Source organism: Rhamphochromis sp. 'chilingali' (genome assembly GCF_963969265.1).
Source record: "Rhamphochromis sp. 'chilingali' genome assembly, chromosome: 1".
Lineage (NCBI taxonomy): Eukaryota > Metazoa > Chordata > Actinopteri > Cichliformes > Cichlidae > Rhamphochromis > Rhamphochromis sp. 'chilingali'.
Window position 1 is genome coordinate 28,230,125 of NC_137929.1, and position 15,346 is coordinate 28,245,470.

At 40.1% G+C, this 15,346-nt stretch overlaps 1 protein-coding gene across 1 annotated transcript in view; it reads left to right on the forward strand.

Annotated features, from left to right (window-relative positions):
• Window positions 1–5,746: 5,746 nt before the first annotated feature.
• Window positions 5,747–15,346, forward strand: part of kcnip4a (potassium voltage-gated channel interacting protein 4a) — a 159,299-nt gene continuing 149,699 nt past the window's right edge. Inside the window, exon 1 of the mRNA XM_080891851.1 lies at window positions 5,747–5,887. Coding sequence (XP_080747977.1) covers window positions 5,827–5,887 — 61 coding nt within the window. The 5' untranslated portion in view covers window positions 5,747–5,826. The remainder of the gene's footprint in view (window positions 5,888–15,346) is intronic.

Consider the following 15,346-nt stretch of genomic DNA (forward strand, 5'->3'; position numbering starts at 1 on the left):
AAATACAGCACAGAGGCCTTGTGCAAACCCAAATATATCTTGATTAAACTTTGGGCACCATTAGAGATGAGGACAGAAATAGATGCTCACTTTTTTTTTTCATCTCACAGGGGGCGGCATGAGAAGAGGAAGGCTGTGCTGCTGGCTTGATCATTAAATCAGTTATACTTGTGTGTGTGTCTGTGTGTGTGTGCGTGAGAGAGAGAGAGAACTCCAAGACAGTGTAAATGGTAATTCCTTCTTTGTATTTCGATTGCTGAGATATTGATCGCCCACAAGTAAGTAAAATCAAAGTTTTCAGTTGACCTTGTTCTTGCTATGATTTTAAAGCTCTCATTCACTCTACCCTGTGCCCCACCACCCACCAAAGTCACAGCAACGTAACCTCTTACACTGCCATATAATAATGACATCAAGCCATCTGCAGAGCTCACATCCCATGTGTTGGCAGACCTGTGCTCTCATTAATGCCCTCATATTGCCATCCATCTATCTGTGCCGGTCTGGCTATACAGATTTGGCTTCCTCTTTCTGTCCAGGTGCTCTGTTATTTATAGCCACCTAAAAAAAAAAGTTTCAGTCATTGTTCATGGTGACAGTTGGAGAGAGTAACCCTCCCTGTTGTGTACATTTGAGGAATCAAAAGGTTAGCTATTGGTATACATGTGTCTTGTCAACATAAGTTTTTGGGGAACAAAATTGAAGCAGTAAGTGGCTACATCTTAGTCAGCTTAAAAGAAAAGAACGTATTTAAAAGTAAGTCAAAGCCATTATTGCAATTTGTTTTCCTTTGAAACATTTTTTGAAACTTTTTAGAGGTTTAAGCACCAATATTTTCGAACATTTAAAAAAGAGGCAGGACAGATTCTGTATTTTGTGGTTTGTTTTTTTCAGGTACCTTTATAAATTGAAAATTTTATAAAAATTTAAATGTGAAAAAAGAGGCAGGGCAGCCATGTGATCCCACTTTCATTGATGCTAGGGCAAGCTAAGCTAACAAATCTATCTACCATAGACAAGACAAAGGCTTCTAACTTAGTTTTGTGTAGGCTGTGCATGAGCATAAAGTTCTGTGCAAACTGTGCAAGGAGTCCAGTCCTTGTTGCTGATCATTTTCAGATGAATTTTTTTTGTTTGTTTGTTTGTTAAGCAACTTAAAACTGGCCTATGAATCACTCAAGCATAAAACAGGCATCTAACTCTTTGGATGAATCACTGTTGTGTTTACGTATAATGGAAAACTTAGCAAAACGCCAATTTTAAAACATTGCATATGATGGTACGGTGTGCAGTGTGTCCTTAAAAAGTTTGAGGAAACTGGAAAAGTGGAATGCAAAAGAAGTGACAGGTCTAAAAATGACTAACTAAAGCAGATGGACCATATCTGACAGTCATGTCTTTAAGAAATAGAAAAAAATCCAACAAAGAGCTGACAAAGGACCTGAGAGATACATGTGGATCTTCAGCTGATCCATCTCCTCTTTAGCGAAGCCTCATCAAAGATAGTATAATTGGCTGACAAGCTTTAACTAAAGAAGTGAAACATAGAAAAAAGGTGGCTAAATTGCACAAGAACTGGACTGAAAATCTGATGTAGTGTTGACTCCAAATTTGACATTTTTTGTTCAAATTATCAGAACAAAAAATAACATCAACATCCAAAGAAGAGCTTTGGAATATCCTTTAAGAGGCCTGGAGGCCAGGCCTGGAGCAATACAGCTAAACTATGATGAACACTAATGCTGGTTAGAACTGTACAACGCCTGTTTTTGTCTTATACACTGTATTTCCATTGATGTTTTCACGTGTTTTAATAAATGGCTGCACACATTTCCCATTTTCCTTGCAAAACACAAAGAAATCAGACTTTTGCAGAGGTCCAGCAATCATCTTAACTTTTCAGGAAGCACTGGCCAAAGTGAGCCTGTGTAACATTTGAAAAACAATGTTTCAAATAAAAAGTTACATTTATAAGCCAATTATTAGTCAATTTTCCGTCATAATTACTCTGTACACATGTTGTTGTCACACTGTGTTTCAGCTTTTATTAAAAGTATTTGTTGAAGTGAGGCAGGCTGGGCTGTATCTCGAAGTGTTTTTTAGAGTCATGATTAAATGTTTTGGATAGAAAAATGCTCACAGGGCATAAAACAGAAAACTTGAAGCAAACTGCAGTCGAGTGTGCACCTTTCACCTTGATGAACAATAGGCTATGCCTTGATGAATCACTCAGGAAGCTGGAAGTTTAAGAAGAATAAATCTGCTGAAATTCACGTCAAGTATGTGGACCAACTGAGCACCAGGTGCATACATACGCATCATCTGAATGTGTTTCATGTATATTCCAGAAATAAATATGTCTAAAAATATCTGATATGCCAAGGTTTAAAGTTACGTTATCCAACAGAGGCATCAAAGTCATTTAAAGATGAAGCTCTTGCTGTGAGAAATGTCAGCAATTTCCCATGATACCTGCTGAGCAAATGGCCTCCTGTTTGGTGATTTGTCTGACGCTGTCAGTTGTGTTTAACTGAACTGAGAGTGTGTTTAGCAAAACAAAACAAAAAATCACTTGGAATTGCTCAGTTTTAGCTGCCATGAAACAGATGCACAGCGTTGTTAAAAATGTTCTAATCTTCAAAAAAGCTGACAGCTGACTTGACTTGCTAAGAAGCAGCCTGGCTTATCTTTCACTGTGGGCTTTACTGTCAGCTGTAGTGGGGCCGTTTCATTGTGTGGCAACAGTACGTGTGGAAAATCTCCACTTTATTTCTTTCTGGACATAGTCGTCTGTCTAAAAACTGATATGTTGTCTGCACTGTGGTTTTGTTTGTGAGTGTGTGTGAGTGTATGTGATTCCCGTCAAGTGCTCTGTGCGCGTGCGGATGGGCGCATTTATCTGCAGACCCCATTTTTTGTTGTTGTGTTTTTTATCAGGCAGCTTCCCGAAGTGTTTTGGCTTCAGCAGAGTTATATAACTGTCTAAACTGTTTGTGGCAAGTTGGGAAAGTGAAGCGATTTATGATGAAAACACTGTTATTAAAGACCCCTCGTGGTCACTGAACCACAATGTAAAAGTTTAATGTAGCCTATGGCGTGCCAAACAAACCACACTGTAGCAGAGGCGCCATAAATTCAGCATACAACTGTGGATTATGGCAAAGTGCATTCCTAAAGAGCTGTCTCAAAGAAAAGGTATGTGGACACCACAATAATATACCCAAATGGGACTGAATACCACTGCAAAACCACAGGCGTTAATGCCTCGGCCACTCTTCTGGGGTAGGATTTGTTAAACTTGTTGGCTGCAGGGACTCGCGCTTGTTAATCCAGAAGAGGTCAGGGATGTGTTGGGTGATAAGGCCTGGCTTGCAGACAGCATTCCAGAAGATTCAAAATATGTTAGATGAAACTGAGGTCAGCCAAGTCCCTCTATCCAAAACTGGAAATCCCTTTATTTATGGATCTGGCTCTGTGAAAGAGGACAATATTATGATGTAACAGCACATAAACAGCCTCAGACTGTATTTGTTAAAAGTGTTACCCAGACCCAAGGGGATTTTCAGAACTGTTTTTAAATGTGGTACCAAGGAAGGCGGGGGGTATTCTAAAAATGGTACATGCATCCTTGTTTTAAGTTCACCTTTTCAAATTTAATTCAATTTATTTATATAATACCACATCAAAACAACAATCACCTCGTTGTGCTTTATATTGTACAGACCATACAATATTACAGAGAAAATCCCAGCAATCAGATGACCCCCGTATGAGCAAGCACTTGGCGACAGTGGAAAGGAAAAACTCCCTTTTGACAGGAAGAAACCTTCAGCAGAACCAGACTCAGGAAGGGGGGAGGGGCGACAGGACAGCCAGAGATTAATAATAACTAATGATGACATGCAGAGTCGTTTGTAAGGACATAGTGAGTGAAGAAGAAGCACTCAGTGCATCATTAATATATTAAGTTTTAAACCTAATCTTAAAAGTAAAGAGGGTGTCTGTCTTCTGAATCCAAACTGGGAGCTGGTTCCATGGAAAACAAGCCTGCAACCTGAAAACTCGTCCTCCCATTCTAGTTTTAAAAACCCTACCAACCAAGTAGCCAACAATCTAAGAGCCAAGTGCTCTGATGGGTCCTGGCACTATGGGGTTTGTCAGATAAGACTGAATAAAGTTCATTTGTTACTGACCTTGTATTTGAGGAAAAGGATCTAACAGGGAAGATGGTAGCTATGGTAGCTGGGAGAGACTCCACGACCCTGATAAGGATAAGCGAAAGAGGATGGAGCAGTTTAATATTTGCATTGAAGGACACATACTGGTCAAAAACTACCCCAAGATTTCTCACGGTGTTTTTGGATGCCAAGGTAATGCAGAGAGTAAAACTAATTTTTCTCGAATTTTTAGAGACAAGTACGATGACCTTAGTTTTATCTGAATGTAGAAGCAGGAAATTAGAGGTCATTGGCTATTTATGCCTTTAAGACCTTCTTGCAGTTTGACTAATTGGTGTGTGTCATCTGGCCTCATGGATAGAAGAAGCAAAAGTAAAGGTGTTGGGCAATGGTAGATAATGGACCAAACTAAAAAACTATAAACCCAGTTCCAAAAAAGTTGCGATGCCATCCATAAATGCAGGTTAAAGTTGTATCATGCCAAGAAAACGCCATGTGTGAACATGATTCAGTAATGCTGCTGTCTTCTCTGGTTCAAAGCCCAAAGCCGAAGTGTAAAACTTTTCTGTGGTGATGTTAAATTCTTTTTAGAAAACAAGGACATTGTGTCCTCCAGACTAAAGAGGAAGGGAAGCATCGAGCATGTTATCAGCACTCATTTCAAAAGCCTGCATCTCTGACGGTATGGAGGTGCATTAGTGCCTATGGAACTGGTAGCCTGAACATCTGGAAAGGCCTGTCTGCGGTGAAGACATTTCAACAAACATTTGGGGAATCAGGAAATGAAAAATACAAACCAGGACTGTTGCGAATCAGTCAGGAATGGGACAACATTCCTCACCTAAATGTCCAGCAGTGGCAAACGTGGCCCCCATTTTTTTTGAGACGTGTTGAGACCTAATTTCTTTCTGAAAATGTTACATTTTCACAGCTGAAACATTTGATATGTGTTCTATGTTCTATTGTGAATAAAATATTGAGATTTGAGATGTGCAAATCATTGGATTTTACACACCACCTAATATTTTGGGGGAAATGGAGTTGTAAGAAATGCATCGTTTTGCAACTAAAACTGGCTTTCAGTGCTGCATCTATCTATGTTAAAGGGCTCACTGAGGAGGAACATACAGTTTTTCCCAGAAAATGGGGAACTGGATCCCCAACTCAGGTAGTTATATAATGCCTTAGAGACACAGATTGATTGTATCTGCAGTGGCTAACACTGCTTGTATAAAGATGAATCCGTGAATATGTCCAGTAAATAACTGGAATTAATCGATTAACCTTCCAGAAACTCTGCGATTTGCGATTAAAAAAAGGTAAAAACAAACAAACAATTTTTTTTTTAAATTTGTTAAACTGGAAATTGTTAAATAAGTTAGATTAGAAATGAAACCCCTGACTAACAAACAGAGCTCCCTATATACCATCACCATCATCACTTACCACCCACCTAAGCTCGTTCCCGCCAAACAACTGTGCACGAGCATCCACTCAGCGCAGAACGCCTCTCACACACACAGCGAAACTTGGGAGTTGAATGAGAAGCACGCAAGTAGACCCAGCCGCGTACAAGTCAGCGAGGACGAGCTCCTGTGATCAACAACAATAATATTAATAAAAAAACCTCCATCTTTGGGAAGAAACAATGGACGCAAAAAGAGTGGAGACCGTATCCGCCCGCGTGGACGCCACTGTTTCTTCAACTGGTAGGACAGTGATGGCATGTTTTGGCTCGTGCGCCGATAACAGAGTGATTTATAAGGTGTCTTTTGCTCGGTCTCTCGTGTGGAAAATATATATGCAAAAGAAGCCAAGCGGAAGAGTGGAAATTTAATGTTGCCTCGCTTCCTGGTGAAAATACCTTTTACAGCGTGCCTTAAAGCTGTTATTACAGGTGGAGGACACAGGGATACTCTTTAATTAGGCAAAGCGGACGTCTTACTTTGGTAAAAACCACAACTTTAGAGCTTTTTTGGGCTAAAGATAAGACCAAATGCACTGTCAAAGGGAAAAGTTACAATGAAGTGACTAATATTAGTAGTGCAGTGGGTTCTCGGTTAATATGTTTTCAAAGGCAACATTAAATTACTCCCATGCTAATTTTTTAGCTTGCATGTTTTTTAATGCTTAGCATATTTTTCGTTGTTTGTAACCAGAGCCATGCCAGGACTTTTGCCTTCTTTTGAAAGACAGATATTGTTTGGGTGACCATTTCTTTGACAGCTTTCATTAGTTTGTCATCGCATGTTTTTACTGTGCAGTTTCACCTAGATTTAAATTATTAGTTTTTTGGCAATTGGTCGTTAAAATGTCACAAAATACGTCACTTCCTTTAAAAAAAATATTTATGTTTATATTTTTCAATAATTATATTACATTTGTCATTATTCATTAATGGAGAATCGTAGAAAACTGATGACAGTGACAGTGAATCAGCATACCCTTTAGCAGGACCTCACCTAAACAGAATCCAGTCTTCATTAAGACACCTGTGGTTTTCCTTCTTTGACTTTAAGTTGTTTGTGATAGGCTTCTTTTTTTTTTTAAATCTGCAGCTGTACCCTACACTGTGCATACTCAAAACTTGTGGCAATAGAATTTATGTAGCCATAAAAAAATACCATAATGGGTTCAGTAGCACAAACCCTCTCCTGGGTTCCTCCACCTCTCTCCTGCACAGTACTTAGCTGGCATCCAGAATAATGATCACTCAGTTATAGTCCGTAGGTTTCCCCTTAGGCCGTTCACTGCCTCTCTTAGAGCCAAAAGGAGCAGTTAACTTCTCATCATTCCTGACACGGGTTAATGTTTGTTTGCATGCCTAATTAACTCCTAATTATCCTTTTGTTAAAGACGTGAGTCATACCTTTAAGGTTTTAAACAGATTTGAGCTGCTGAGGAGCATAACACATCCAGCAAACGCTGTACTGCCATCTGGAGGTTTAGATTTTCAGGTATTAGCCCATAAGCGGGAGGGTGTATAGAGGTGGGAAACAATACTGTGTGTAGCTGCTTAAACAACCACTGGTGAGGAATAAAACTTAGAACAACTAATGAGGTCATGTTGTCTTTTAACAAAAGCACTGTGACAATCAGGCTGGTGAAAGTGAAGACTGTGGCAGGTCCCAGTTGTCTTCTGTTGCAGTTACAGTATAAAGAGCTTTTTCATAGCAGCCATTTTGACATGAAATAATAGCTGAGCACAGGTGTAAGTAATCACATTGATTAGGGCTCTGTAGCTAAACAGAACAGTGCCTTCGGTAACATCATTAGTAACACCTGTGTTTACCTTATTGCCAAAAATGGCTGCTGTGAAAATGGTCTGTTGGCTGCATTGGAATGTAAACACATTATGCTTTATGTTATGTGATTGAAGGATATTTTAAATCTCATTTAAATGAGATACCTTATTGTGCTAGTCATTTTTTTTGCCTATATACTTTTCAGTCATAATATATTTATGATTTTTTTTCCAAGTATTCATCAGGACTGTGCTCAAAGACTCAGGACTGTTTAAGGTTGAATCTTTAGCTTAAAAATTACATAATACTGTAATCTTTTTTTTTCAGTTATGGTTTATGTTTAAACTTTGATTGTTGTGGTTTGTGTGGCTGAGGTTTGGCTAGTAATAGAGTGCCATGTCCGAGACTCCCCTAGCAATTGATGACTTGCTTGCTTAGTGTGGGTGTGAGGTGGTTAGGGTGTGTGTGATATCCCCCGTGTTGGTGTTGTTCCTTGATCATAATTATTGTTGATCCAGGTTCACCACTGCAGAGACCAGACTGTTATCATGTCATAGATTTGTGATGTAGAAAAAACCCTACCAATGTGCACTAAGTGGCATTAGGATTATGGTTGGGGTTGGGGGATGTAATTGGGGTTACGGGGTTATGGTTTTGGAGTTGGTGTTTCTACGTTGCAAAACTATGACATCACAATACTGTGATCAGCCGCTTGTTATGTTGAACCTGCACCAACGTTAATTATGATGATCCAGGAACGACACCAACACAGGGACATGAGACTGTGGAGCGATTAGCATTTTTTGCTGTCCTTTGTTTGAATCTGCCATCTGGGGCCATTCTTTGAGGAGTTTGCATGTGCTCCCTGTGCCACAGACACTAACAGAGACCTCAGGGTGTAGGAGAGGCTATATCAGGTGTACCATAAACCTTTGCAGGATATGTTGTTTATCTTAAGTTAATGAGGCCTGTGGGAGTTTGAATCTGACTATAGCTTGCCTTAGCAGCTGACTCTAAGCCTCTCTGATTTACTGTAGTCGCCACTTCTGACCCTTTTGCTTGGTATTTAAGGCAATTTAGATTTAATTAGAACTATATGGTCAGTCTGTGTGTGTGGGAGGGACTGGAAGGGGCTGAAACATGTAGACATTTGCTACAAGCTTGCATCAGAAATCACTTGACTGTCACAGAGAGAATCCACATTCTGTCCCCTATGGCGCTTATTTTTCCTCAGCTCTTCCCTTTCCCTTAACTCCAGTCACTAAAGCCATCACTACTTTTTTTTAAAATCCCAATGGGATACCACATTATGGTGGTGCCCCAAGGAAATCTTAAAATATAACAATCAGCCATAAATATGCTACACCGCCCAGCCATGAGTTGATCCTCCCAAGAGCTGCTTCCTTGGTGCAGTGATTCTTTGCATCAGTGCCTCGGAGCTCTCTCAGATCACCATTACAACTTCTGTCGGTGCCTGCCAACGGCTCCTCTAGACATTTCTCTCCTTTAGTGCAGATTCCCAGAGTTTCAAAAAACGGCGGTATATGAAGCGCAGCCCCGCGAGGCGTATTGTTCTGACTGAGTTGCTTTCAGCACCACGGCCAGCTCCTTCTCTTGCACCTAAACCTTTGGGAGTGCACTGTGGAGTTTTTCTAAACGCCGTCTTTTCATATTAGCAGTAAAGCAGCACCACAAAAGTGTTGAATCAATGCTTCGTTTACTCTGATTTGCATTTGATTAAGCTTGCATTTTACCTACGCCATGCATCAGCTAACACATTTGTAAGACCTTTGTTAGTCAGCAGATGTAACAAGTCATGACTATAGTGACAGCACACCCCTGTTGTCATTCACAATTTTGGTCTACATGTGGGCAACTTTATAAATCGCACTGAGGTTAGCAGTTAGTCAGGAATTGGTCAGGTAATGTTTAAGTTGATGTTTTTTTTAAAACACTTAAGTGCTGTATTCAAAATGTTTATGCTATAAAAATGAGAGGAAAATTATTACTGCTTAGGTACGTTTTACTGACTGAACATCAGCTTGATCTGCTGTATTTTTACTTCCCCTTTATTGGCTCTGTAACACTAATAATACATACAGATAGTTTTGTGTGTGTGTGTGTTCAGACTTCAGCTTTGAGCACTTATGGAGTTGAGAACTGACCACATGTTGTGTGCATGTGTGTACTTTCCAAGCATCTGGCAGTCAGGGGTCCTGAGATCACAGTGAAGCAAAGGTACAGATTGAAGAGGACACTGCTCCAAATCTGTCAGACAGCAGGGCGGAATGATTCAGCATTTCACAGGAGTGTTTTGACAGTATGCAGTAAAGGATCACATAAAAGTCTCTTCTGTTTTTTTCTTCTATTTGTTACCTCAAACCACCAGTTGTTTGATTTGTTATTAGACCAATTTACATTGTCCTTGATGATCTCAAAGTGTGACGTGGAGATTATGCAAATAAAACTATTTAAAGGCCAATTAATGAGATTCAGAATTAACCACGTAATGTTTTTAAGTGGCAGCTTCGAGACACGTTCCTGGAAGCATCTGCAGGTGTTTGGGCTTTTTTTAATCAGGAAAATTGCAGATGTAATTGTGTGACTTTGCTCGCTCTAGCTTTGTGCCTCTTCACCGTGATAAATCTGCCATCATTTGGCAGTGGGGATCATCAGAATTTTGGATCTGTTTGTCAGGTTTTATATTAATTATGTAAATAGATTCATAATTGGACAGTTTGACTTGTTAAACAGTCGGAGGCATACCAACTGCTGTGGAGTTAAGTGTACTTATCATCATCACGGCAAAAGAAGGCTTTGTTGTCGATAGGTTTCGTTTTTGTAATCACCCGCGTGTGTCCTCTCTACCTGTCGATAAAAAGGAGACCCGTGGTTACATCTAGGATTAATTGTACAATGAACCTCCCTCCTTATCTCATGGGCACCCTCAAGCAGATTTTGTTTGCTTTGCATCCAGGCTTTGTTTTTCCTTCACATGGACTGGGGGGGGAGCATCTGCTTGCATGGACCATCTGCCTTGGGACACAGGCCAGACAAGAATGAGGGAAGGAAAAGTCAAAAAGAAAAGAGGGTGTGGTGAGAATGCAGGGTTCGGAAAAGGAGAGGCAACACAACACAGTGAAGTGTGAACCCACATAGTGCGACTGACTGGCACGCCGAAGGAGGGTCGCTGTACCATTTCTGTGGGTTACTGCTTTTGGGACGGAGGAACATAAGGTGCTTGTATATGACTGCTGGAAGCTGAAAGAATTAGACTGTGTTTTGTGTTTATGTGTCCACCCACAGGCTTGTTTATGCCGCGCATTCATTCTATTGGACTTCTTTGGATAGTGCGCCAAACAGCCGGTTCCAACTGGGTGGGAAATGCTTGGCCTCAGCTTGCAAACGTGCCTTTGTTTGTTAGTGCCAAGGTCACACTGCGGAAGAACTGCATTCCTAGGGAAAAAAGAAACCATGGTCACCTTTTACCTTTCCAATTAAACTTTCGGACTGCTTTGGAAACCTCTTTTTTTATAAATGAAACTGTTGTTTGTATAGGTGCAAGGTGACTTTTTATAGTAATGTATTTCATAGTTTACATTGCTGATCCCAGGGCCTTTCTTATAACAACCAGCAAGCAAACAAACAAAGAAAGAAAATCCTGTATTTTGTCCAGAAATTATTTTGCTGTGATCCCATAATAGCGCCTGACTGATATAGGATTACAAGATACTGATTTTGTGAATTTAAATAATTTTCTTGTCACATGGAGTTGTGGATTACTCATTTTTGTTCTGCCCAAACAAAGGTTGCCAACAGGGAAGTTGCAGCACACACAATGTGGTTAAAGGCGTTTCCCTTGTCTCTTCTTTTCTTCTAAATTTAAAAAATTTTTCATTTACCGGCTGCTGTAAATGCTGATGCCGATATATTAGCAAATGACTAATATCAGCTGATGTATCTTTGTTCCTTACGGCAAGATTTCCGAGCACTTTAAATCATATCTGCGTAAATGAGTGTCGATTTATATTTACCACTGAATTATTACACAAGAAACACAGAAACAGTCCATCACTATGTGCTTCTAAGTTCATTTTCAGCTGGTGAAATGTGTTGTATCTCACACCCCCAACATTACTCTCCACTACGAGACACTGAAAATAAAAGCAAATCATAAAAATACCCCTTAAAGGATCCGCCGTATGTCTGGGAGAACAAGTTTTTCCAAAGACTCCTTGATGAAATGGTGTCAGGGCTGAACATCATACAGGCCATATGTGGAGGCAGGCCCGGCATGAGTGGCCAACTGGAGGGTCCGTCTGTCTTTCTTCTCATCCCAATAGGGAAGGGAGTAGGGGGGCTCTATTCTGGGATTTAGTTTCTTCAAAAGTCCATGTCCTACAGGGTATTGCCAGCACTTAATATAGACTCTCACAACAGCAAAATACTAAACATATCTGTCATTCCAGTGGGAGATTATGACATGCAAAGCATACTGATATGTGCCATATGCCAGCCTGGGTCCATCTTGATAATTAGCATGGAACTGAGAATAGACTGCAGCACTCTGCATGGAATGACAATGACTGCTAATGGGCTTATCATTATTTGTTTAAGTGATTATTAGTAGATCTTTTGCAGCGTTCTGTCAACCAACACTCAACCTTGAAAGTGATGGAAAGAATTGGCCAGCTGTATGGTAGTTGCAGGATCCATGCAGTGTGCAAGGATGACACCTAGTGGCCATTCAGAGAAAAGGTGCCCATAAGTCAAGATGACAGTATGAAATAATTGTGCTAAAGTCTAGTTTGGGCATGCTTGCTTATCGTACTTTGAAAAACAAACAGACTGGGTTTAGGTTGCCATACTTAGGCATAAAGCTGCTTTTAATGCTGGTGCTACTAAGTGATTTAGGTATTGATTATTCTGCCAGTTAATTGTTAATCACGTTTAAGAACAGCTTGTGAACTAAGCCTCAACTGTTGTCCAAAATACAAGTGCATTTTTTTCTTTTCTATCTTTCTTTCATGGATTGGCAGCCTGTCCAGGCTGTACTGTCCAGCTCCCCCACCACCCCTTAATTGGATAAGCAGTAAGAAAATGGATGCATGGATGGACAGATGCATCCCACTTCTCTCTAACTGTTTGTTTGTTGTGCTTCCCTCCCTTGGGAAGTTTTTTCCGGCATCCTTATGAAATATTAGTGAATAGTGAGAAATACCCTTCTAAATTACCCACAGCCTACAAATGTTAGTAGCTTTGTGTCATTTTGAGCATCATTATAGAATTCATTATTACCACAGAAAGGAAAAATAAAAATGAGATGACACAGGAAAGAGTGAATCTGTAGTATTTTTGCTAAAATATTAGAATTTTTTTCTTATCAGTTGATTTTACAGGGAGTGCAGAATTATTAGGCAAGTTGTATTTTTGAGGGATAATGTTATTATTGAACAACAACCATGTTCTCAATGAACCCAAAAAACTCATTAATATCAAAGCTGAATGTTTTTGGAAGTAGTTTTTAGTTTGTTTTTAGTTGTAGCTATTTTAGGGGGATATCTGTGTGTGCAGGTGACTATTACTGTGCATAATTATTAGGCAACTTAACAAAAAACAAATATATACCCATTTCAATTATTTATTTTTACCAGTGAAACCAATATAACATCTCCACATTCACAAATATACATTTCTGACATTCAAAAACAAAACAAAAACAACTTGGAGTAAGACAACATGCATGAAGAGGATGATGTGGACAAAATACTCATTTCCCTAATAATTCTGCACTCCCTGTATGCAGAGTTTGGTGCAGAAAAAATAAAATAAACCAACTCTATGACTTATTTTTTAGTATCATTAGTCAGTGAATGTACTCATTGTTAGTTTTTTTGCTAACTGCAATATCATACCAGCTTTGTTTGTAAAGCATGGAAAAAAATCCACAATGGACCAAAGTGCTATACATTGTACAAAAGCTGCACAATTTTAAAAAAATACAATTGATAAAATAAAATAAACGGTGTCAGAGGCCAATTTTAAACAGACAGAGAAGAGCCCTGTTTAGTGTGCAAAGGCAAATTGTTCCACATTTTGGGAGCTGCAACTACCACCATTGTGCTAATCCATAAAACAAGTATAGATGACAGGCAACTATCCCGATAAGAGAACATTCGTTGTGCAGTGGCAAACAAATTGCTCCTTGTTTGATGAGCTGAAAATCAAGCGCATCCCTGGAGACAATGAAAGTGACCTTACTACATAAACCTGCAGATAGGCTATATTCTTTTATATGCTTGACTGCCACAGTGACACGCATCCTTACACAGAACGTGCCCCAAATCCCTCTGGGTGCTTGTATAGTCACCAGCGCAGTGTCTCTGTACACGCTGACCGATAAAGACTCTCTGTTATCTTCAGATAGCAGGCGCTGCGGCTGAATAATTTATGGAGGCATTCCAACACTTTGACAGAGGAAACTGCACACACCCACAGAGGGCAGGGCGGTGGTGAAAGGTTTGAGGCGTATATCTGGGGGTGTGTTTGTGGGTGCCTGTTTGAAAGTGTGCATATTCAAAGATGTGTGTCTATAGCTTTTTCTTGGCACTGCGTGTTGTGTGTGTGTTGAGTTTCTCCGATTTTTCTCGTTTGATTTTTTTCATTGTTTTTAAACTATGTGGGACATCTCGCTGCAGTTCATTTAACGATGAAAGAGCGAGCAAGAGTGAGAGAGATCAGGCAAATGTGAGCCGATGGACTGTTTGCCTCATTCATTTTCATTACGCTGAGGGGCCCTCTCCTAAGAGCTTTGTCAATTACCCAGTGTATAAAAGTGCTCAACACCTAATTACACAACAGTTGCATAATAGTGCGGGTATGTAATTGAAACATAATAATGAGAAAATGCTGTGACTGACAGATAATTGTATCAGCAAGCTTGTTAGGTGGGTATGTCAACCCTTTTTTCATTATCTTATGTGACCTTTCAATTAGCCTTTGCAGCCAAAGCTGCTGAAGGTTCATGTGAATAAACCAGCTGCATTCTGGAGTAACCGGAGACTCTTACCGAACCAGGAAAAAAAGCTTCCCTTGCTTCAACGTTTGCTTTTTTCCCCCCATCTGACACCGATCTTTGGTTCTTGTAGTCTTCACCTTACCTCTGATCAGATTACACAGCCATGGTTCAAGAAGTGATTGGATCAGTTTCAGGTCAGCTTAAGTAAATAAGTTAACAACAGCCGTTTCCGCAAAGATACCATTATGGAGCTCTCGGGTTTCAGAACAAGCAAGAAAGTAGATGTGACTTCACTGAGATCAGCCTTCAGTGTGGCTCGCATCTTTAAGTACTGCATTGCAGTTTGTTTAATCCACAGGGCTGTTTCCCACTTGCATTGTGCTAATTTTAGCTGCCACTTTGGAGGACAAGGTCGTGGTCGGTGTGTGAAAAATTGGGAAGACAAAATGTACGTGTCTATGCGTGCTGAAGGGAGGCAGAAAGTCATCCAGCCTCGAAGCACTCTGCTCAGTGTGTCTCACTGTGACTACCAGCCAACACGGTAACACTGAGCTACAGGGGTTCTGACCACCATAACATTGGAACGGCTTGGGAGATGGCAAAGGAGGTAGCAGCTCATTTCAAGCTATTGCACCAGAGAATAATGAGCTCCCTGGTTTATGGCTCCAACCTGTGACAGCATTTTTTACAGAGTTCCTGCAGTGGCTGCAGCTGTTTTGTGTATGTGTGTGTGTGTCTCTGTGTATGTGTTTGTATGCTTTTAAAGTTTTACCTTGTGTGGGCATGGATGAGGCAATAATTCAATAAATTTTTGAAATCCTACAATGTAATGTTCTCACTATTGGTTTGAAATAAATCTCTCTATGTGTGAATACAAAGCAAACCGTGGGGAAAAGTTTCCAAAC